This window comes from Ovis canadensis, chromosome 6, assembly GCF_042477335.2.
Source record: "Ovis canadensis isolate MfBH-ARS-UI-01 breed Bighorn chromosome 6, ARS-UI_OviCan_v2, whole genome shotgun sequence".
In the NCBI taxonomy this organism is placed as follows: Eukaryota; Metazoa; Chordata; class Mammalia; order Artiodactyla; family Bovidae; genus Ovis; species Ovis canadensis.
Window position 1 is genome coordinate 84288580 of NC_091250.1, and position 23399 is coordinate 84311978.

Below are 23399 nucleotides of genomic sequence, written 5' to 3' on the forward strand. Positions count from 1 at the left end.
GCTAAAATTGATAGATTTGAATAGCTTTTCAAATTGAAATTTGCAAAGCTTTTCAAATTGAAAATTTCAAGTTGATTAAAAATATTAATGTATTAATGATACATTTTATTATTAATATTTGCAGAGAATGAGATGGTTGGATGGCATCACCGATTCAATGGACATGGGTTTGGGTGGACTCTGGGAGTTGGTGATGGACAGGGAGGCCTGGCGTGCTGTGGTTTATGGGGTCGCAAAGAGTCGGACACGACTGAGCAAGTGAATTGAACTGAACTGGGGTGAAATTTTTCTCTCTTTCTAATATTGTGCAGGTGATTCAAGTTTAGAATAGTATGATGAGACAGCCATTTCAACACAGGCTGTGATGATTGGGGTCTCATGAGGAGAAATGTTAATAAGGTCAAGGCTGCTCAGAAGTATAGGAATTGAAAGGGATCAAAGGATTGTTGATCTGGTACCCATGGCACACGGACACTAGCGAAACAGGCTTGCGTGGGAGTGGAGATTGCTGCCGGAGGAAGTGAGGCAGCAGAAGTCGTGGAGAGGCACGTTGTGAAAAACCTTGGAAATAAGGCAACATTTAAGCTCAGTTGGTCAGGAGGTTTGGTCTGGGCTAGAGAGTGATAACACTAAAGGGGTGGGAACAAAGCCTCTGTTCTGTTCTCTTGCTCTCCTTCCCCACACTGCAAAACTTCTTGAAAGACTAATCTGTCTTCACTGTCTTTGCTTCTTTAACTCCCATTTGTTCCTCAACCTGGAATGATCTGGAACAACATCAAGTATCCTTTCCCCAAAACATTCTGCTGTAACTGCTCCACTTGATGGTCAGGTCAAGTCTAATCTCTTATTTTTTTCCATAGTCCTTATCTCCTTGATTTCTCTGCAACAATTGACACATCTTATCCAATTTTACTGGACTTCTCCTGTGGCTCAGATCGTAAAGAATCTACCTGCAATGCTGGAGACCTGGATTTGATCCCTGGGTCAGGAAGATTCCCTGGAGAAGGGAATGGCAACCCACTCCAGTAGTATTTTTGCCTGGAGCATTTCATGGGTGAGGAGACTGGTGGGTTATAGTCCATGGGGTCACAAAGAGTCGGACGTGACTGCCACTTTCATCCAATTTTATGGCGTTAGCTACTTCCCAGATGTTGGTAACGCCAAGATTTATCTCCAGCCTGGGCCTTTCTCCAGAGCTCCCGATCTGAATGGCTGGCCACCTGCCTTCCAGACAGCTCCATGTGGATGGCCAGATCCTATGAGTCAACATGAACCAAACAGGATGAGTTGCCCTCCCTCCTGTCTTGTTGCCTCTCTACTTGTGGCCTCTGGTTAGGCAACACCATCACAATCTCCCCTGTGGCCCAAGTCAGAAATCCAGTCTCCTCTCTCTCCGTCACACCTTGTAAATGGGTTCATCAAGCCCTGAGGAGTCTACCGTTAAAAGGTCTCAAATATCTCCCACCTTTCCCCATTAGCTGCAGTTGCTCAGGCTGCCGTCTATGAGGTCGCACAGAGTCGGACACGACTGAAGCGACTTAGCAGCAACAGCAGCAGCTCTTATTCAGACTCCAATCATTTCTTACATATGTGGGGAAACCAACTTCTGGTCTATGGCTAAGGCAGACCTCACATGAACTTTGTAGCAATAATGCCTGCAGCTGTAGGAGAGTAAGGGAGGAGACATACTGACAAAGCAGCTGCTTGCTGGGCAGAGAATTCTTTCCCTCACAACTCACAGTATTTTTGCAGCCATCATGCTTACAAAAGGAGGCTAGTAGCCCATCTCCATCACAAAGGGTGTTTTTTTTCCTTCAAAAGAACATTTTTCCAAAAAAAATGTTAATAATGCTGGTGGTTATATTCTGGAATATGACACTCCTTTCTGTTACTTCTAGCTTTCCTATCTTCATGAAGCCACTAGAATAAATTTGAAGTTTCCTTGTTTAAGTTCCGCACTAGCAACATGGCATATTCCTATTGATTTCCTACCTTTCTCCATGCCTCCCTGCAATCCAATTTTTATACAACTCTTCATGGGATTGTTTTGGGGCTCCTTATTGCCCAAATCAGTGACTTTCAACACAGCCAAAACCCTATTCCTTGGGATAGTATTGTTAAAACTTACCCACAAAGTTAATGCATTTTACTTCACAACACAGCACGCATACCCCCTTTGTTGCTGTTGTTCAGTTGCTCAGTCATGTCTGTCTCTTTGCATCCCCATGGGCTGCAACACGCCAGGCTTCCCTGTCCTTCACCATCTCCCAAACTTGCTTAAACTCTCGCCCATTAAGTCAGTGATGCCACCCAACCATCTCATTCTCTGTTGTCCCCTTCTCCTCCTGCCTTCAGTCTTTCCCAGCATCAGCGTCTTTTCTAATGAGTTAGCTCTTCGAGTCAGGTGGCTAAAGTACTGGAGCTTCAGCTTCAGCATCAGTCCTTCCAGTGAATATTCGGGGTTGATTTCCTTTAGGATGGACTGGTTTGATGTCCTTGCAGTCCAAGGGCTCTCAAGTCTTCTCCAACACCACACCCCCAACACCATATAACCCCTTATATAAATGAAGTAAAGTTTTCATAAATAATTCTTATTCGTAATTGTGATGTAACTGTTTTCTCTTTCATTAAATTTTTTTAGAAGGAGCTATTTTTGTTCTTGATCAGTCACTAAGTCATGTCCAACTCTTTGCATGGACTGCAGCACACCAGACTCCTCTGTCCATGGAATTCTCCAGGCAAGAATACTGGAGTGGGTGGCCATTCCCTTCCCCAGTAGATCTTCCTGACCCAGGGACTGAACCCGGGTCTCCTGCATTGCAGACAGTTTCTTGACCATCTGAGCCACCAGGAAAGCCCAAACTCCTTAAACCATCTGTAAAGAGCGTTCTCCCTCACATGCCTCTTACCCCTTCCCAAACTACCTGACTTCCTCCTCAGGTAATGCTAGGATCAGTGGGACCTTGGCCAACACAGATGTGATTCCAGAGCTGGGACGGAGTTTTGTTGCCTCCACAGCTCTCAGAATCTCTCAGCTAGATGGTTACAACTGCCTACCTCCTTCCCAGATGCACTCTCTAATCCAATTATCTGGTCTGCTCCTGCTAGAGTCATTTTTGTGAAATCAAAGCAAACCCTCCACTTGCCCTATTAAACTTTTCAGTGATTGGATAGAGCCCAGAGCTCTTCATGTGACAAATAAAGTCCTTATTACTTAGTCTCTGGACCCTGTGTTCTCCTCTCCCGTACAGTAGGCCTTGCCGCTTCTTGCCTTGATAATAATACTTGCTCTTCCTTCGCTCAAAGTGTCTTAACCTCCCACCCATCTCCCCGTACCAGAGTATATTTTACTTTTACAGCTCACTATCTTCTTAGAGCACTTAGTAAACTCTAAGGGAATTATTTATCCCCTGTGTGTTTCCTACTCTCTATCCTGCTTCCCCAGCTGGTGAGCTCATTGACAGCAGGCAACTTTTTATTTTTTAATGTAGTTTTGTTCCCTGAGCTGGCCAGCCCAAGGCTTAGGAAGTAAAGGAATTCAAGGATTTATGAGTGAATGAGATTTGGAATTAGGAGACAGTACATTTAGTTCATGGACTTCTCAGATGGCCCTAGTGGTAAAGAATCTACCTGCTAATGCAGGAGATGAAAGAGAGTAGAGTTTGATCCCTGGGTTGGGAAGCTCCCCTGGAGGAGGGCTTGGCAACCCACTCCAGTGTTCTTGCCTTAAGAATCCCATGGACAGAGGAGCCTGGTGGGCTATAGTCCATAGGGTCGCAAAGAGTCAGACACGACTGAAGCGAATGAGCACGCACTCAAGCACATAGTTAGTTCATATCTTTGCTCTGTTTATCTTGTGGGGAGTAATCGTTTGGTAGAGTACTGCGACAATGGCAAGTTGAGTGTCTTGTGCAATGCTTTGTGTTAGAAACGGGCAACGTGTTGTGACACGTCTTGGGATCAGAAACAGTCTGACATGGTATATTCTCTTATGCTAGTGGTGTGTGCAAACTCATTTGATAAACATTGGACCCCTACTTTGTGCCAGGCACTGGTCAAGGCACAGAAACCTATAGTAATAATACTACAATAATCCTAATTATTATATACCTTCTCTACTCTGCACCTATGCTAGCTGGTGAGATCGTCCACCTTCTAAATTCCAATGAATGGAAGAGCATTTTTAAAATGTCTTCTCTAAGGAAATAAGCTAGTAAGTGGAGAACCAGATCTGAACTAGGGTCTGCCCTATGACTCGGTTCATTGCTCCCTTCAGTTCTGTGCAGCATCTTACAGGTGCTATATCTTTTGTCTTGAAGGTGCAGAATGTGCATTATTTTGATTTAATTCTCTTAACACTCTGCACGCCATAATCTTCATTTTCCTGGTTGGGAAATGGGCTCATAGAGGTTAAGCAACCTGTGCAGAATTACACAGAAGAGTGGTAGGTAGCAGAGCTGAGATACTCAGGGCTGCTTGACTCCCAAGCCAATTCTCTGACCACTTAGCACGTGGCACGATCCAACCAGAGGGCAAAAGGCTATAACTGGGGAATTGAAGTTCACTGTGGTAAGTGCAGGAATGAAATAGCAAGGGCAAGGAGTTGCTGGTTCAACAAGGAAGGAATGGAGAGAGCTGATCAGGCTGTGGGTCCCGTATGTCCTGATCATGCCCATATTATGATAGTCACTCACTCACTCATTCATCAAATCTTTGGGGTCTTTGATTTGCTGTGGATACTAGCAGTGACTGATGAGAAAGACAAAGTCTTTAAAAAAGAAAACTCATAGTCAGCTCATAGACTTTTTAGGAGAAGGGGATAGAAGAATGAGATATTTCGATTGTGTCCATTTCTTCTTATAAGTGTTACGATAGAGCTAATCCCAGGTACCGTTAACCAGGCATGGAAACTAAAGCAGCATCTCCCTCTCAGTTACAATGAGTCCCTTCCATCCTGACTGCTTACCTGGCCTGCAGGACGCCCACAGAATCTGTCCTGCCAACCTCTCTGACCACCTATCCTCTGTTACATGCACCTACTTCTGGTTCAAGGTTGCCAGATTCCTTCCTGCCACTGGGCCTTTGGCCTTGGTGTTCCCACAGCCTGGCCTGCTCTTTCTCTGGTGCTCTGAATCCGAGACTTAGCTCCAGTGACTCCTCCTCAGAGAGGCTTCCCTGACTGCCCTCCTAACTCACTTTTTGTCACATATTCCAATCCTCCCCCTCCTCCTCCTGGCACTAATCATGATCCAAAAGTCAGTATAGTTTAGTAGTCAAGAGCATGGACTCTGGAAGCAGGTCTCAGTTTTGACATCATACTAGCTAAGTACCCTTGGGCATATTACTTAACCTCTCTGGGTCTCAATTTTCTCATCTCGATATGGCAATGATGACAACAGTCCTCCTAATCTCCTACAGTACCTATGGTGTGGATTTTCTGAGTTTACCTACATAAAGCATGGACAGTGGCTGGCACTTAGCAGGTATGTAATAAAGCCAAAGTGAGTGAATCGTCTCATTTTCATTCATCCACACAATACATATTGAGTTCTAATACATAGAGACAGTAGGATGAAGGGTTGGAAATGCCACAGTGACCCGGCCAGGCACAGCCTCTGTCCTCAGGAGCTTACTGCCTGTCTGAACCATTTCCCTGTTGACACAGGTCTGCATTTCACTTGTAAATTTTTGCCTGGAGGTCATCTAAACCTTTCCTCTTCATCCTAGTTTCTATCTCCCACTTCCTATCTTGGGATTCGTCATACCCAGAAGGCACCCCTGCCTTATGATGGCTTGAGGTGACACGTAGGTCTATGCATTTTTACACCCACATGGTTTGTTCCTTGCAATTGCATTCTTTCCTTCTGGAGTCAGAATCAATTAGCGGTTTGGCTAGCGAGGCTTTGGTGAAAGCTCACCAAGGAGACAACAAAAGCAGCGGAAGAGTTGGAAGTTCTACCTGCTAGCTTCTGTTCTGGGGCAGACTTTCCCCGAGCCCAACTTCTTCACTCCTAGAGTTTGCTTGTTGGAAGCCTTTCCTGACTTTCTCAGACAATGGCTCTTAAATAGACCTTGTGCTCATCCCTAGAGTAAGACTTTGTTCCAGTGCAGGGTAACTGTCTACTCTCCCATCTCCCCAGCTAGTCTGCATCATGAAGCCTAGGCCATCTTTTTGGTCTTCTTCCCCATTGTATCCTTCACCCAGCAATACCTTCTTATTGTTGAAAAAATAATGCCCTTTATGCACATGCTGAACTTAGGTAGAGGATAAGAACCAATAATGTGGGTAAATTAGGAGGCAATGATTTATCTTTTGTTACAAAACGTCTATTTATGAAAGAAGTATTTGTAGGGTTCCATTGAGTAGGACTTCCCAGGTGTTGCTAGTAGTAAAGAATCTGCGATGAGAGTCTTGATTTGATGCCTGGGTCTGGAAGATCCCCTGAAGGAAGAAGTGCCAACCCATTCCAGTATTCTTGCTGAGAGGATCCCGTGGACAGAGGACTGGTGGGCCACAGTCCAAGGAGTTGCAAACAGCTGGACACGGCTGAGTGTCTGGGCACAGCACACTGAGTAGGGAGTCAGGGTTATTGCTACAGAAAACAACTCCCATATTTCAGCAGCTTAATGCCCACAGACACACACACAACTTTCTCAATGATGTAACAGGTCAAGTGTTCAGTTAACAGCCTTCTAAATCTGTGGCTTCACTATCCCTTATGCTTCTGGGATCCTCTGTTAGGTCTTCTGCATTTGGTTGGTAGATGGAGAGAGAGAGAGAGAGAGAGAGAGAGAGAGAGAGAGAGAGAGAGAGAGGGAGGGGGAGAGAAAGAAAGAAGACAATCATTCAGGACAGTCACTCATCACTTTCTATCCCAGATCAGAACTGGGTTGCATGGCCACATCGGTTGCTAGGGAGACTGGGGAAGGCTGTCTCCTGGGCGTCCAGGAGGAGAGGCAAGTGTGTTTTGTGAGCACACAGCAGTCTCTGCCATGGGAGCATACCAGTGTCAGCTGGCCCTTGTGTAAAGTGATACGTGTGTCTATAAAGTAATACGTGTGTCCATAAAGTGACACGCGTGTCCACCGTGCAGTGGGTCCCAGAAGGATGAAATTGCACTGATGTCTGCCATTCTGGCTTTGCAGGCCAACTCATGTGATCAAAATCTAAATCACTGCCTCGAACTCATTGAACAAGTTGCCAAAGTGCAGGGACAACTCTTTGGGATCCTCACTGTAGCAGCCCAAGAAGGTGAGAACGGCCCGTGCATCTCTCTCCAGTTCTCCCCTCTTTGCCTTCTTTTCCTTTTCCCTTCCCTTTGCTCTCTGCCTGGGTGGATGTGTTTGGCTTTCTCTCGCTCACCTGGTCTGTGGATTCTTCCAGGAGGACATTATGATGGTGTGGAAACAATCAAATCACGCCTTTTGCCTTGGCTGGAGGCCTCCTTTACAGCTGCTTCCCTGGGGAAACCTGTGGACAGCAAGGTCCCTTCTTTACAGGTAGGGATACTAAAGGATCATCCTCGGTATTCAGCACCTGATCAGGCTCTGGGAACTCAAACATACATAAGATAAGGCTTTTTACCTAGTGAGGGGCTCGGTTCTAGTTAGGGAACTGAGACATGGGTTGGAAAGGTGAGTTTCTATTTATCATAGTATGTGGCATAATGGATTGAGTTTTCTCTTAAGACAGATCAGCATTAAAATCTCAGCCTTGCCTACTTCCTGGTGGTATGGCTTCAAGCAACTCAAGGAGCCTCTGCTTCCTCAGGATGAAAAGGGCCTGGTGATGGTTTGTATTTGGGACATTGATGTACCCACTCTAGGCATTAAATAGTAACTTTTAAATGACAAGTTATCTCAAAAATAAACAAGCAACTTCTGCAGCTCAATTCCAGAAAAATAAACGACCCAATCAAAAAATGAGCCAAAGAACTAAACAGACATTTCTCCAAAGAAGACATACAGATGGCTAACAAACACATTAAAAGATGCTCAACATCACTCATTATCAGAGAAATGCAAATCAAAACCACAATGAGGTACCATTTCATGCTGGTCAGAATGGCTGCTATCCAAAAGTCTACAAGCAATAAATGCTGGAGAGGGTGTGGGGAAAAGGGAACTCTCTTACACTGTTGGTGGGAATGCAAACTAGTATAGCCACTATGGAGAACAGTGTTGGAGGTTCCTTAAAAAGCTGGAAATAGAACTGCCTTATGACCCAGCAATCCCAGTGCTGGGCATACACACTGAGGAAACCAGAATTGAAAGAGACACATGTACCCCAATGTTCATTGCAGCACTGTTTACAATAGCCAGGACATAGAAGCAACCTAGATGTCCATCAGCAGATGAATGGATAAGAAAGCTGTGGTACATATACACAATGGAATATTACTCAGCCATTAAAAAAAGAATACATTTGAATCAGTTCTAATGAGGTGGATGAAACTGGAGCCTATTATACAGAGTGAAGTAAGCCAGAAAGAAAAACACCAATACAGTATACTAATGCATATATATGGAATTTAGAAAGATGGTAACGATAACCCTATATGCAAGACAGCAAAAGAGACACAGATGTATAGAACAGTCCTTTGGACTCTGTGGGAGAGGGAGAGGGTGGGATGATTTGAGAGAATAGCATTGAAACGTGGATATTATCATATGTGAAACAGACCACCAGTCCAGGTTCGATGCATGATTCAGGGTGCTCAGGGCTGGTGCACTGGGATGACCCAGAGGGATGGGATGGAAAGGGAGGTGGGAGGGGGGGCTCAGGATGAGGAACACATGTACACCTATGGCTGATTCATGTCAATGTATGGCAAAACCACTACAATATTGTAAAGTAAGTAGCCTCCAATTAAAATAAATAAATTAAAAGAAAAAGACAAGTTAGTTACCCTGACAGGGTATCATGGGGAAGAGGAGGTGAGTCATTAGAGAAAGGGATCAATAAAAGGGGGGCAGCTCAGTATTCTGAAAAAGCAAAATAAAATGAATTACCTAATTGGAAACTTCCCAGATAAGAAAACTCAATCCTGGTAGACTGATCAAGAGAGTGTCATCATTTGTGGCTGATATATCGGTGGTTTCCACGCAGCAGTGGTAGTGTTTTAATAGTTGAGGACCAAACTGAAAAGAGAACACATAACTTTGCTCAAAGCAGGGGCCCCCAACCTCCAGGATCTAATGCCTGATGATCTGAGGTGGAATTGATATAATAATAATAGAAATAAAATGCACGATAAATGTAATGCACTTGAATCATCCTGAAACCATCCCCCACCCCAGGGTCCATGGGAAAATTGTCTTCCATGAAACTGGTCGCTGGAGCCAAAAAGGGTGGGGACCGCTGGTAAGGCACGGTTATCACTATGTCTGGATAAGCAAAACATTGGTAACCTTGATTTTCAATGTTTTTTGGATTCATATAAATTTCTTTCATAAGATGAACCACTTAGATCAGGCTGTGTTCTAAGACCATAGCTGTGTTCTAAGACCTGTTCTAAGACCAAGCTGTATTCTAAGACCACCATAGCTGTGTTCTAAGCAAGAGGGCCTTATGAGGTAGTGGCTGAAGGATTCCTGCTTAGAGATCACTTGACAGAATCCTTGTCCACCTTCTAAGCCCCTAGGTAGATTATCCAACCTATTAGGTCTCGGTTTCCTCAGTTGCTAAATGGGAACAATGCTTTTGCTTATGTAACAGGGTCATTGTTAGAGTTAAACGTGATAAGCATGGGAAACAACTTACATGTAGGAAGTGCTCTGTAAGATGTCAGTTTTCATTAAAGAAAGTTTGTACACGGGGAAAAAAAATGTCTGTTAGATTTTTACCCCCTGTAGATGTTATTCTGGGTGTAAAGATGTAGAATGGTATTTCGGTGTCTTTTTAAAAAATCTGAGGTATCACTTACCTGCAGTGAAAACCGTAGGTTGATGAATTTTGACAAATGGATATGTCCTTGTAACTCACATCCCTATTGAGATGCAAAACATTTCCATTCCTTCAGCTCATTCCCTTGTGCCACTTCCCAGTCCCCTCCCTCTGCCCTTAGGGCAATCACACTTTGGATTTTTATCACTCTAGGTTAATTATGCCTGCACGGAAACTTCACGAAAATGAAACAATACATTACATGCCCTTTGGGCTTGCTTGACTTCTTTTGTCCAGAGTAATGTTTTTGCTGTCCATGTGGCTTCATGTTTTCAGACTCTGTTTTGATTTTTTTTTTTTAATCATTCCAGGACACCTTCGATAAGGACAGACATAAGGAGTCTGGTACTCGGGACATACAACAATTAGATGCTGATTTGAGTGCAACTCGTAATCAACTCAACCAGGTTCAAGACGAGTAAGAGGAATGCAAGTTATCTTCTTTCAAAAAGAATTGCTTATTCTTAATATTTAAGTTTAAAAGGAAAATATTAGCTCATGTAAAATGTAGATATTTGCAAATATGTAACATGATGTGTTTATGTGTTTGAGTGGGGAGTCAGTGTCTTTGAATATGGAGATAGGATTTCTATGTTATGATCCCTAAGACTCTGGTTCCCTTGGCTCCATTCCCGAGGTTCCTCCTTCTTCATAGGCCCACTATCAGTCCATATTTATAAAAAAGAAAGATTGTAACATGCAAATCTACCTTTGGGAAGGAAAATAAGAAAAGACGCAGACAGGAAAAGCATGAAAGATCAGGTAAAGAGAAAAGATAAGAGAAAGAGAAAAAGTAAAATGAAGCATCTTCATCTATCTGTCATGTAAGGTCTATGTATTCCTGACTAAGAAGCATTCAAAATTTTGGAATAATTTTGAGATACAAAAGTTGTAATTTGAAAAAGTTAAGTAATGTCAGGCAATAATGGACGTCAGATGTATGCTATGTGCAAAGCCAGGGTAGTAAGCTCAAGGAATCACTGCAATGAAAATTGCAAACTTTGGGTTTGTACTTGAGGGAGATAGACAAATGTGATGCAACTGCTTTCAACTTATCTGAAAAAATCCATCAATAAGGTGTTTCTCCCACCGCAGCATTGCTCCATGGCTGACCTGCAGAGGGCAGCAAAGGATTCTTTTGTCACTAGTTAGGGCTTATGGAAGAATAAAGAATCTGCCTACAATGCAGAAGACCTGGGTTCGATCCCTGGTCTGGAAGATACTCTGGAGAAGGGAATGGCAATCCACTCCAGTATTCTTGCCTGGAGAATCCCATGGACAAGAGGAGGCTGGCGGGCTACAGTTCATGGGGTTGCAAAGAGTCGGACACTACTGAGCGACTAACACACTACACAGGACTTATGATGAAATACCATGTGGCATTCTGCCTTGTTCTCTGCTGAGATTTCCTTCTAAGGAAAACATCTCTATTGATCGATTGATTTAGTTTTGCCCAATTATAAAAGTTATACACATTTCCTTCTCAAGATGCATATAATAAAAGTACAAAGGTGATATTCACCTATTAGTTTATGCCTATTAACATTTTTCGGAGAAGGCAATGGCAACCCACTCCAGTACTCCTGCCTGGAAAATCCCATGGACAGAGGAGCCTGGTAGGCTGCAGTCCATGGGCTTGCTAAGAGTCAGGCTCGACTGAGCAACTTTCACTTTCACTTTTCACTTTCATGCATTGGAGAAGGAAATGGCAACCCACTCCAGTGTTCTTGCCTGGAGAATCCCAGGGACAGAGGAGCCTAGTGGGCTGCCGTCTATGGGGTCGCACAGAGTTGGACACGACTGAAGCGACTTAGCAGCATTAACATTTTTGCATATTTTACTCTAGATATTTTTCCTTTCACACACACACACACACACACACACACACACACACAGAGTTACCTCCCCACACACTCACTTATTTTTCCAATTGGAGCCATTGTCAGCAGTTTTATAGCTGCAGCAGTCAAAATTTACAAACGTAATGTGCACAATGGGTAAATTCCTCTGAATCTCTATGACTTAATTCAACTAATGTCAACTGATTTGGAGAGGGGTAAGGAGGAGCCTTAACCCTGCCACTTCTTTTCTGGTTTATCGTACTTCTTTTTGTGTAAATCTTCAGTTAATTCCAAGGTCGGACTTCTGTTAGGGGCTGTGTTTGCCCTTTCAAGGGGTCTCACTGTCCTCCTCCTTCCTTAGATGGCTGTCTAGGGGTGGAGGGATGCTTTTGCACTCTCTTGGTGCTGGAGGAGAGGGGCTTTGGGTCTTGTACTTCCCTCTGGCTTCTTGCTGCCTTGGTTCTGCCTGGACCCTAGAGTCTTGTGCTGATGGATGCTGAGTTGTGGCTTGTTGGTCAGGTTTCCTGGGGCATTCGATGGCTTCTGCTGCTGCCTCTGGTTACGAGGCAAATCTTTGTGACCTTTCCGGTTCTCGACTTCAGGCAGCACCCACAGGAGCCAGGAATTCCTACCTCCCTCTCTTGTCACCATACCTGTGTAGTTACCCATAAGAGGTATCATGGACCAAAAGCTATGACTGCATGGATTTTTTTTTTAAAGCGTTTATCTGGAAATAATGTCAAATACAGAAAATTTACAAGAATAGTACTAAAAACACCCATGTACCCTTTCATAGGCCTTTTTTGCCCTGTTTACTTTATCATTTGTACTTATACTCTATCTGTGTGTACACTCCCCTCCCCCATTTGAAAGCTGCACACAGTAAAGTGCTTGTTTTTTCCCCTAAATTTCCTATTTTTGTTTTGGTTTAACCCATTTGTGGTTCATATTCTATTTCTTAAGGCATCAGAAATGATGGAGACTGTTCACCCAGGTTTAATGTTAGCCAGCTCTCTCCTCCACTACTCTGCTTCCTTGTCTCTAAATCCAGGATGCTATCTACTGTGGAATGAAAGGCCCATCCAAGGAGGTTCCCAGGTCTAACCTTGCGGAGTCCAGTTTGGGTGTGACTCAGTTCCAAAGGAGCCAATTCCAATAGAATGGGGACAGGTCTGTCCAGGTTTGATGAGCCCTAGACAAGGGAAGACCACTAGATTTTATGCTGGGACTCTGGTTAGAAACCTCACCTGTTCTCATTTCCTGTGTCCAATCTATTAGAGGATCCAGTGGAATCTACCTCCTAAACACCTCCTGCACATTGTCCTTTCTATACTACTACTGCTGCTCTCAGTCAAACCTCTGTAAGCTCTCACCTCAGCTGCCTTCCACCCGGCTTCCCTGGGTCTGTTCTTGCTCTACTACCATCCAGCTTCCACACAGGAAATAGAAATATATTTTTATTATAGCAAGTAACTCCCCCATGTCCAGCTTAAAGCCTCTTCAGTTCAGTTCAGTTCAGTCGCTCAGTCGTGTCCGACTCTTTGTGACCTCATGAATCACAGCACACCAGGCCTCCCTGTCCATCATGAACTCCCGGAATTCAGTCAGACTCACGTCCATCGAGACAGTGATGCCATCCAGCCATCTCATCCTCTGTCGTCCCCTTCTCCTCCTGCCCCCAATCCCTCCCAGCATCAGAGTCTTTTCCAATGAGTCAACTCTTCGCATGAGGTGGCCAAAGTACTGGAGTTTCAGCTTCAGCATCATTCCCTCCAAAGAACACCCAGGACTGATCTCCTTCAGAATGGACTGGTTGGATCTCCTTGCAGTCCAAGGGACTCTCAAGAGTCTTCTCCAACACCACACTTCAAAAGCATCAATTCTTTGGTGCTCAGCTTTCTTCACAGTCCAACTCTCACATCCATACATGACCACTGAAAAACCATAGCCTTGACTAGACGGGCCTTTGTTGGCAAAGTAATGTCTCTGCTTTTGAATATGCTATCTAGGTTGGTCATAACTTTCCTTCCAAGGAGTAAGTGTCTTTTAATTTCATGGCTGCAATCACCATTTGCAGTGCTTTTGGAGCCCCAAAAAATACAGTCTGACACTGTTTCCACTGTTTCCCCATCTATTTCCCATGGAGTGATGGGACCAGATGCCATGATCTTAGTTTTCTGAATGTTGAGCTTTAAAGCCTCTTAGTCACCCCTTTTTGTACTTAGAAAAAAAATTCTAAATTCCTCCTCAGAGCTCTCCCAGCCCTGTGTGATCTGACCCTACCTCTTGCTCCACCCTCATCTCATGCCAGGCTCCCCTCATCCAGTCTTCCCTCTGCTTCCTCACCTCGAGGCCTTGCCTGTGTCCCTTCAGAAAAGCAGAAGTCTTCTGCTGGTTCTTTGCAAGACTAGCTTTTTATTGTCTTCCAGGTCTCAGCTTAAATGTGACTTTTCTCAGTGTCTGTGACCACTCTACACTGAACAGTCTTTCCTTTCTCTCTCACTTTTCACTTTCAACGATTATCTTTACCGCAAGTTGAAACTTTGAAAAATTTGCTTGCATATTTATGATTCAGTACATTGGAAGCTCCAGAGGGTTACCATCCTGTATCACTAGTCTCACACTTGTATATCCAACACCCACCATCGTGCTGGCACATAATAAATTCTCAATAATTTGCTCAATGAGTGAATAAATCTATAATGAAAAGTAAATATGTTAGCCTGTTTAAAACAATGCTTGTCACATGAATGCACCCCCTTTATTCTTTCTGTATATCACCCAAGGGGGCCAAGTTAGCCCTCTTGCCCCTTTTGTTCATATGTATATTAGCTCATACACGTGTGCCAGGTCTTTTTTTAAAAATTGAAGTATAGTTGATCTACAGTGTTGTGTTAGTTTCTGCTGTATAGCAATGTGATTCAGCTATACATTCATATATATATATACACGTTCAATAACATACTCTTTTCCATTATGGTTAATCACAGAATATTGACTATAAATCCCTGTGCTACACAGTAAGACCTTGTTGTTTATCAGTTCTATATACAATAGTTTGCATCTGCTAACCCTAAGCTTCTAATCCTTTCTCCCCCACCCTCTCTCCCTATGCCTTGTCTTGAGACAAAAAGCAAAACAAAACAAATGAAAAATGATTACTGTTCATACTCTTCCCCCTTTCTTGGTCTATTTTCTTCTTTTAATATTCCACAATTTTCTCTTGGTAAAAGTGTTCATTTTCCCATATATACTTAAAAAAATCTATAACATGTTCACATTTAAATTAAATCATAGTAATTTCCTTTCAACTGCCGACATCTCTATTATGAAGTTATTGCCACTTTGGTTTTAGTTTAGACTTTAGGCATTTCATTGTTTCACTCCTTCAGTTTTTTTTGTTTTTTTAATCTACTATATGACAGGCACTGTTTTACATGCTAGGGATTAAGAGATCAATACAATAGACTCTTTCCCTCTCAATAGTTCACAGTTTGTTTGTAATGAGATTATAGACTTGAACAACTATGGGAGGAGCTCAGAAGGGGAGACAAACTTTGCCCGAGTTAGACATGGCCTTTGAATAAGTATTTATGGATGAGTGGGTGTTTGTTGGAGGAGACGGATATAAGATGGGATTTGGGGAAACTCACACCACGTCTTCTGTTTCCTCATTGCCTGGGACCAGTGGGGACTTGATAGGAATCTAGCTAGCCCATTATTTCTCAGCCTGCCTCACTGTAGAGGGGAGGCCAGAGTTTAACCTTCCATTCTTCCGTCCGAGTGTAAGGGGGAATACTGATGTAAGTTTGGATAGCAGTTGCAATCTCTTATTCTCAGAACTACTGTGATGCAAGAGACAGGGTGTTCCAGGGATGTAGGGTCAGAGATGTCTGGAAACCTCTGATATGATCTCTTTCTGTACTAGGACAGCTTCACTGAGAACCACTGGTCCTTGTCCAGTGGCATCCATCGCATTCTCATGTCATTTAATTTAGACCTAACGAAATAGTATGATTTATTGTGATTTGCCTACAATGAGAGGAGTCTTTGAAACTAACAATGACCAAACTAGGTTGAAAATGCAGGAAAATTGTCCTCAATATAGTGGTGGAAGTCAGAGGCAGGAACACGTGAGATAATTGGTAGTTGAGTGTAATTGTGGAAGACTCTCTTTATAGGTCGGCAAATAATTTTTTTATATTTAGTAAGCCCAGGAAAATTAAGTCAAATACAATGCTACAGTGCAAAGTAATAAGAATAGGTATTAATATATTACAGAAAAATGGAGATTTTATAGAGAGAAGCAAACTGGGGATTTGGTATAATTAGAGAAGATGAATTAGGAGGGTGAGATGAAGAGATTGAACAAGTTTCTTTGTACTTTCCATTCTAATATCAGTAACTATTATGTAGTCTTGTAGGGGTAGTAGCACTGAAATTTCTTTGAGTTTGACATTGAGGAAAGATGCTAGCATGTTTTTGCATAGCAGTGTGCCATAATATTTTTAAGATCATCTGATTGAATGCAGATGTCTTATAATTTGTTCTTGTTTATGTTGAATTTATAGCATATGGCAAAAGTTCCCAAGAGAAACTATGCCTCAATTTAAAAAGTCTGCCAGATTTGGAAAGTCTGTCTTTAGTTACTGATTTCTCTTACAGTATGGCTGAGACTGAAAAGACTCTTGAAGAACCCAAGAACAGATCTGCCATATCCCTTTTGGCTGCAGAGGAGGAAATAAATCAGCTAAAAAAGCAGTAAGAAAAAAAAAATGACAGGATTATTGCAGGCTGCTAATTAATCTTTGAATTTAGCTTTCTTGGTGTTCCATGACAATACAAAAGAATCTGTCTACAAAGAGGAGAGGCAGCAATGTTTTTATTAATATTTTATATACTTTTCTTATTACAAAAGCAGTCAGTTTGGTTCAGTTCAGTTCAGTCGCTCAGTAGTGTCCAGCTCTTTGTGATCCTGTGAACCACAGCATGCCAGGCCTCCCTGTCCATCGCCAACTCCTGGAGCTTACTCAAACTCATGTCCATTGAGTCGGTGATGCCATCCAACTATCTCATCCTCTGTTGTCCCCTTTTCCTCCTGCCTTCAGTCTTTCCCAGCATCAGTGTCTTTTCAAATGAGTCAGTTCTTTGCATCAGATGGCCAAGGGAAGTTTCAGCTTCAGCATCAGTCCTTCCAATGAATATTCAGGACTGATTTCCTTTAGGATTGACTGGTTTGATCTCTTTGCAGTCCAAGGGACTCTCAAGAGTTTTCTCCAACACCATAGTTCAGAAGCATCAATTCTTTGGTGCTCAGCTTTCTTTATAGTCCAACTCTCACATCCATACATGACTACTGGAAAAACTGTAGCTTTGACTAGATGGACCTTTGTTGGCAGTGTCTCTGCTTTTTAGTATGCTGTCTAGGTTGGTCATAGCTTTTCTTCCAAGGAGCAAGTGTCTTTTAATTTCATGGCTGCAGTCACCATCTGCAGTGATTTTGGAGCCCAGGAAAGTAAAATCTGTCACTGTTTTCCATTGTTTCCCTATCTATTTGCCTATCTACTATAGAAAATCTTCAAAACATAGTAGAAAGGAACCAAGAAGCTCTCATAATTCCAGAGCCAGTTCACTGTCACCATTGGATATTTCTTCCAATTAGTTCATTAAAAATAAAGACAACAAAATATGAGTATACAGTTGTGGACCCCATTTTATCATTTAATATTTTTCTCTATTACTAAGAAAAAATAAAGCGGAGCTTAGTTTTAAATAGATCCATCATATTTCCTCATTTGAGTATTTCCCTAATATTAAATATTTACTTTGATGCCAATTTTCAACATTAGAAATAATTTTTTGTGGCAAATCTTAGTTTAAATTTCAGATTGTTAGTCTTTAAAGATAAAGAAATTTTTCTGGGGGAAAATAAACACTGATCCTTTAAGGTTATACTTTTAAAAATCTTAACTTTGATTTTTTTTCCCCCAAAAGAGCAGTTGTAGTAAAATACATATATACACATTTCTACTGTCTTCATACATGTTCCAATTGTTCTGATTTCTTAAGGAACATCCATAAATTTTAGCTTGGAGCACTGCTCTGTTTTCCACTTCTAACTCCCCTCTCATCATCATCTCAATCTCTTATTTTTCTAGCTGATAAAGCTTCTCAAATTCTTTATCTCCTATTACTCAGCAATTCTTGTAGCACCTACTCTGTTCTTCACTGTTTCTAGGGCAGCGTTTAATTCTGCTACTGCATTTTCAGCTCCTCTGTATCCTTCTTAATCTTACCCCTTCCCTTTTCTTCTAACACCATTGTCATTTTCATCACACCATGTTTTCTTCTTATGACGTTTTCTCCCCAGTATGATGGGGAGAAACCCATCATACTGGGGAGAAACACCTCTTTGTATGTAATGAGGATGCCCATTTTATTTCTAAAGCTTTTCTCCTTTCCGTAGTACATTATTTTTATAGGTCCACACATCTGCTTACTGTTGTGGATGTTATTCAATTTCCAGTGAAGTTTCTCCACCCCCAGCCCCCCACATTCTGAAGCACTAGTGAGAATAGATCATGTCTTGACCAGCTTCTGGAGTAGGTTTTGGAGGTCACTTGCTTCCAGAGTTTTGTGCAGTGAAACCTCTGCAAGGATTTCATGACTCTGCCCACAGCTTTGGCTAGAAAATTTGCACATCTATCCTTTCTTCAGGAGCTTTCCCATGCAAGCTGTAGACACAGTGTGGTTCCCTGACCCTGGCAATTCTGTTAATTTGTTCTTGTTCCTATTTCCATGAGTTTCCAAGGCAATAACGACACACTAAATAGAGTAGCCTCATTAAGTATGCCAATTGCAGTTTATCACCTTTCCTCCATCTCTACCTCTCTCTCTTTTCTTTCAAACCTTTGTTTCTGTTCAGGCTTAAATCTCTTCAAGCCCAGGAAGACTCTCGCCACAGAAACTCAGATCGTAGGAGATCAGAGAAGCGGGGCTCCGAGCGTAGGAGAGTGGAGCTGCGGGGCTCAGAGCAGCGGGTCTCTGACCTGGACAGGCGATGCGCAAACCAGCGGAACGCAGAAGCCGTGTGCGATTATGAGAAACAGCTCCGAACACTGAAGGATGAGATAGCTGTTCTGTCTGCTGAAAAATCTGTACTCCAAGGAAGGTCTGACAAACTCTCACAGATCTTTTCATTTAAGCCCCTTTTTGCCAAGTTAGTGATCAAAGCCTGGCTCGGTAAAGGAAAAAAAAAACACACACACAAAAGTAAAATGATATCCTGAACCCAAACCCCAACAGTATGGAAAATTTTGAACTGTAGAGGGCTGGTTTCTCTAACTGCTCCTTTCCAGAGAGAAAATACCTCCTGGATTTACAATACTTGGGCACTAATTAATTTCGGACTGACACCGAAGCTTATGGAATGGAACTGAGATGTGCAAAGGAACGTTTGTGGCTTGAAACCAGATTTGAGTGCCTATAATGCAAAAGGCAGTACTCATGTTGAAACACTTGATACCTGTGTTGAAACACTGTTCATGATCAGGAGGATCTCTGAGTCCTAGGAGTCCTCTCTCCAGAGATGACCCACTGTCGCTTTACTGCCAGGCATTTCCTTTTTACATCTCACTTTGTCAGATGGAGTGTGTAGGTAAGGGAATGTGAAATTGCCTTCTACTGATGGATAAAGTGTTAAGACAGGACATTCAGCGTTAAGTGAGGTCAAAGCAGCATGTTTGTCTGCCTTTTCTTGTGCTCTCTAACACTTCCCTCTTCCCTGCCGGCCCCACAGTGTGCCCAGATTCAGGCTAACGTCAAAGCCACGCCTACTCCAGCCCTCCATTTCCTTAAATGTCACCTTAATCTTTCATTTTTGGGAATCGCTCCATCAGTGTGGTGCAGGTACCAGCTTGTACTAGCTCCTGGGGACCGATTCTGTGCATTTCTACCTAACTCCAGGTTCAGTGACATCACATGAATAGTTTGAAATTGCCTATGGTGAGAGTGCTTGTTGCACTATGGAAATTGGCAAACACTATAAATGAGGGTTCCCCCCCCCCACCTCCACCTTCCACCTTCAGAGAGGCTGCTTTGCACTACCTTTTGCCCCATAGTTGCTTCTACAAAACTTTCCCTTAGGATTAGCTAGTCTGATCATTTATTATGTACTTGGTAGCAATATATAATACCTTTCACTGACACAATGCTTTTCGATTCCCCAAGTACCTCCCCATATTCTTCCAACCCCCACCACCAACCTAAAATAGGGCACAAATTATGTAGGTGAAAATGGAGGATCTGGAGAGGAGGCATGACTGCAAATGGTTTCATTGTTATAGAAGGAGAGCACATTTTCTTTCCCATTGTTCAGTCTGTTTATCTCATTTTATACCAGAAAGATCCGTGATGTGTCAGTCGCCCAAGGTCGGGGTAAGAAATTTGACTTCTTTAACTCTGGCTTTTGCTAGCTGTGTGTCTCTAGGACAGCCCTCCTAGCATTTATGAGCCTCAAACCTCCTCATCTGTAAAATGGCCAGCAATCAATGCTGACCTTACCTGGCTGTTTGGAGGGTAAACTGATGTGCTGAGTGAGTGAAAGTGAGTTATAAATTCTAATGCATCAGGTAAATATAGAGTACTGTCTTTCCTTTGAGGAGACACAGTGCCTCTCACAGGGAGCTGCTCTCCTTGCCTCTGCCGCTGGTGGCTTCTGGTTTATGGGGAGAGAAGCAGCTGGAGTGTAGGAACAGAAGGGAGGAGGAAATCGGAGCACTTCCCTGCCTGATTCTTGCTCACCCACAGGTCCGCCAGGAGCCGATCTCCTAGTCCTGCCCCTTGCAGCCGCAGCCACAGCCACAGCCGCAGCCACAGCCACAGCCGCAGCCACAGCCGCAGCCACAGCCGCAGCCACAGTCACAGCCGAAGCAGATCCGCCAGCCCCTCCTCTGCCAAGGCTAGAACCCCGTCTCCGAATCGCGCCAAACTGTCCAGCGTGGCGCGCAAAGCCGCCCTGCTGTCCCGGTTCAGCGATGCTTATTCCCAGGGCCGCCTGGATGCGCAGTGCCTGCTGCGGCGCTGCATCGACAAAGCCGAGACGGTGCAGCGGATCATCTACATCGCGACTGTGGTACGTGAGGCTCGCGACGGGTCGCTGCGCTTCCGTGGTTCCTGAGCAAAGCGGGCGGGAAAACCTGGGTAACCTCAACAGGACACGCACGAAGACTCGTAGGGCCTGAGGTCACTGGAGGAGAGTGGGCTTCTGTTTCCTCCCTCCCTCCTTTCCTCTTTCCTCTTTCCTCTCTTCTCCTGTTTTTTCTTTTTCTCTCCTTCCTTCTTACTTTCCTTCCATGCACCTATTACAAATATTTGCAATGAATTATTTTTCACACTAAGAACCTTTTCTTATGGGCTTCCCTGGTGGTTCACTGGTAAACCTGCCAATGCAGGTTTAGTCTCTGGGTAGGGGAGGATCCCCTGGAGAAGGAAACGGCAGCCCGCTCCAGTATTCTCGCCTGGGAAATCCCATGCACAGAGGAGCCTGGAGGGCTACAGCCCATGGGGTTGCGAAAGAGTTGGACACAACTTAGTGGCTAAACAAGAACAAACATTTGATTGGTTATCTTCCATTCTTAGAAAAATCAAAAGGCTCTGAATATGTTAACTCTTGTTTATTTAATGAAGAGCAGTTACTGAAATTGCTAATATAACAGCTATTTGAATATGGAAAATTAAGGAGTGCTTATATAATCTTCAGTTCTATGGGTACCATATTGAGATACTAAGAGCCTGTTATGAGAACAATTAAATATTACAAAACAAAATATTGATGTAAGGGGAGAATTATCAGAATCTTTTGAATTTTATCCTATGTTTATTATATATTAGGAGTCAGCAAACTATGACCCCTGGGCCGTATCTGGTTCTGGCCTGTAATTTTAAGAGAAATACCACCCAGGAGCTATTATACAAGAATACTCTTACATTTTAAAGGATTGTTTAAAAAAAAATAGTGACAAAAACATTTGGACTCACAAAGCCTAAAATGCCTACCATCTGGCTTCTTACAGAAAAAAAGTTTGCCAACCCCTGGGTTATATAGTTAAAAATCACGTACTGATTTGTTAAAGTTCTGTAATTGTAGAGGCCATATCTTTCATGCATGATTGAGGTTTTCCTATGCCTGCTATATAACAGATATTAAATAAATATTTTTTGAATTAATATCTGCCAGGAAACATGCCAGATGCTCAATATGTATCTATGTATGACATGACCACTAGGTTGATAATTTTCTCTTATTTCTTGACAAGTAATATGATCATGCTGTGGGGACAAAGCATCAACTGGCATACTTCAAGTATTTATGTAACCACAGGTGATTTTATTTCCTTGAATGCTTGCCTTGTCCTGCTTCTTGAAATCAGGGTTATCAGAACAATGGTCAACTGTCCTGAAATTAGTGAATATAGGTAATCTAATAGATGATGGATACAACCTGTATTTATACACTTTCCAAAATTTAGTTGTGTATTTTTCCCCAGATTAAAAATACTTTTGACTGCTGGATTTAGTTTTCAGAAGTCCAATATGATGCTGAATTTTTTTGGGGGTATTCTTTCCTTGTTCCTTGCTTTGGACCTCTTTACTCCTCTCCTCCCACCAAATACATTGGCTGTATTTTATGTGCAGGAGGCGTTCCATGTGGCCAAAATGGCATTCAGACACTTCAAGATCCGTGTGAGGAAATCACTGACACCATCTTGTGCAGGGTCAAATGACTTTGAGGATGCTGTCTCGGATTATATCATCTGTCATCTTGATCTATATGATTCCCAAAGCAGTGTTAATGTAAGTGTTGGGTCTTTTTTGGGGACTGGTTTGCTACAGCTGCTGCATTGAATACTAATAACTCAGAAATCCATCCAGTGCCTACTATCACTTCTGATAGCTTATGGTGAATAATGTCCAATTTGTGATCTCTGAAGAAGATTTAACTTCAGGACCAGGGACCAGGCTTGATCACTCAAGAACTTTTGTGTAGCAGAGTTTTATTAAGGTATGAAAATGGACAGAGAAAGCTTCTGACATAGACGTCAGAGGGGGATGGAGAGTGCCCTCCTCCCTAGTCTTAGAGAGGCCTTATATACTTTTATTAGACCCACTCCCACAACATACATCTTAAATTGGGTTTTCCAGTTGTTATGTATGGATGTGAGAGTTGGACTATAAAGAAAGCTGAGTGCCGAAGAATTGATGCTTTTGAACTGTGGTGTTGGAGAAGAAAGACTCTTGAGAGTCCCTTGGACTGCAGAGACCAACCAGTCCATCCTAAAGGAAATCAGTCCTGAATATTCATTGGAAGGACTAATTCTGAAGCTGAAACTCCAATACTTTGGCCACCGGATGAGAAAAACTGACTCATCTGAAAAGACCCTGATGCTGGGAAAGATTGAGGGCAGGAGAAGAAGGGGATGACAGAGGATGAGATGGTTGGATGGCATCACTGACTCAATGGACATGAGTTTGAGTAAGCTCCAAGAGTTGTTGATGGACACGGAAGCCTGGCATGCTGCAGTCCATTGAGTCGCAAGGAGTCGGACACGACT

General features: G+C 43.0%; 1 protein-coding gene across 1 annotated transcript in view; it reads left to right on the forward strand.

The window, feature by feature from the left end:
• Window positions 1–23399, forward strand: part of SPATA18 (spermatogenesis associated 18) — a 48158-nt gene that overhangs the window by 10110 nt on the left and 14649 nt on the right. Inside the window, exons 2-8 of the mRNA XM_069593091.1 lie at window positions 7147–7252; window positions 7385–7500; window positions 10258–10364; window positions 16453–16548; window positions 18713–18958; window positions 20596–20920; window positions 22483–22641. Of these exons, the coding sequence (XP_069449192.1) occupies window positions 7147–7252; window positions 7385–7500; window positions 10258–10364; window positions 16453–16548; window positions 18713–18958; window positions 20596–20920; window positions 22483–22641 (1155 nt within the window). The remainder of the gene's footprint in view (window positions 1–7146; window positions 7253–7384; window positions 7501–10257; window positions 10365–16452; window positions 16549–18712; window positions 18959–20595; window positions 20921–22482; window positions 22642–23399) is intronic.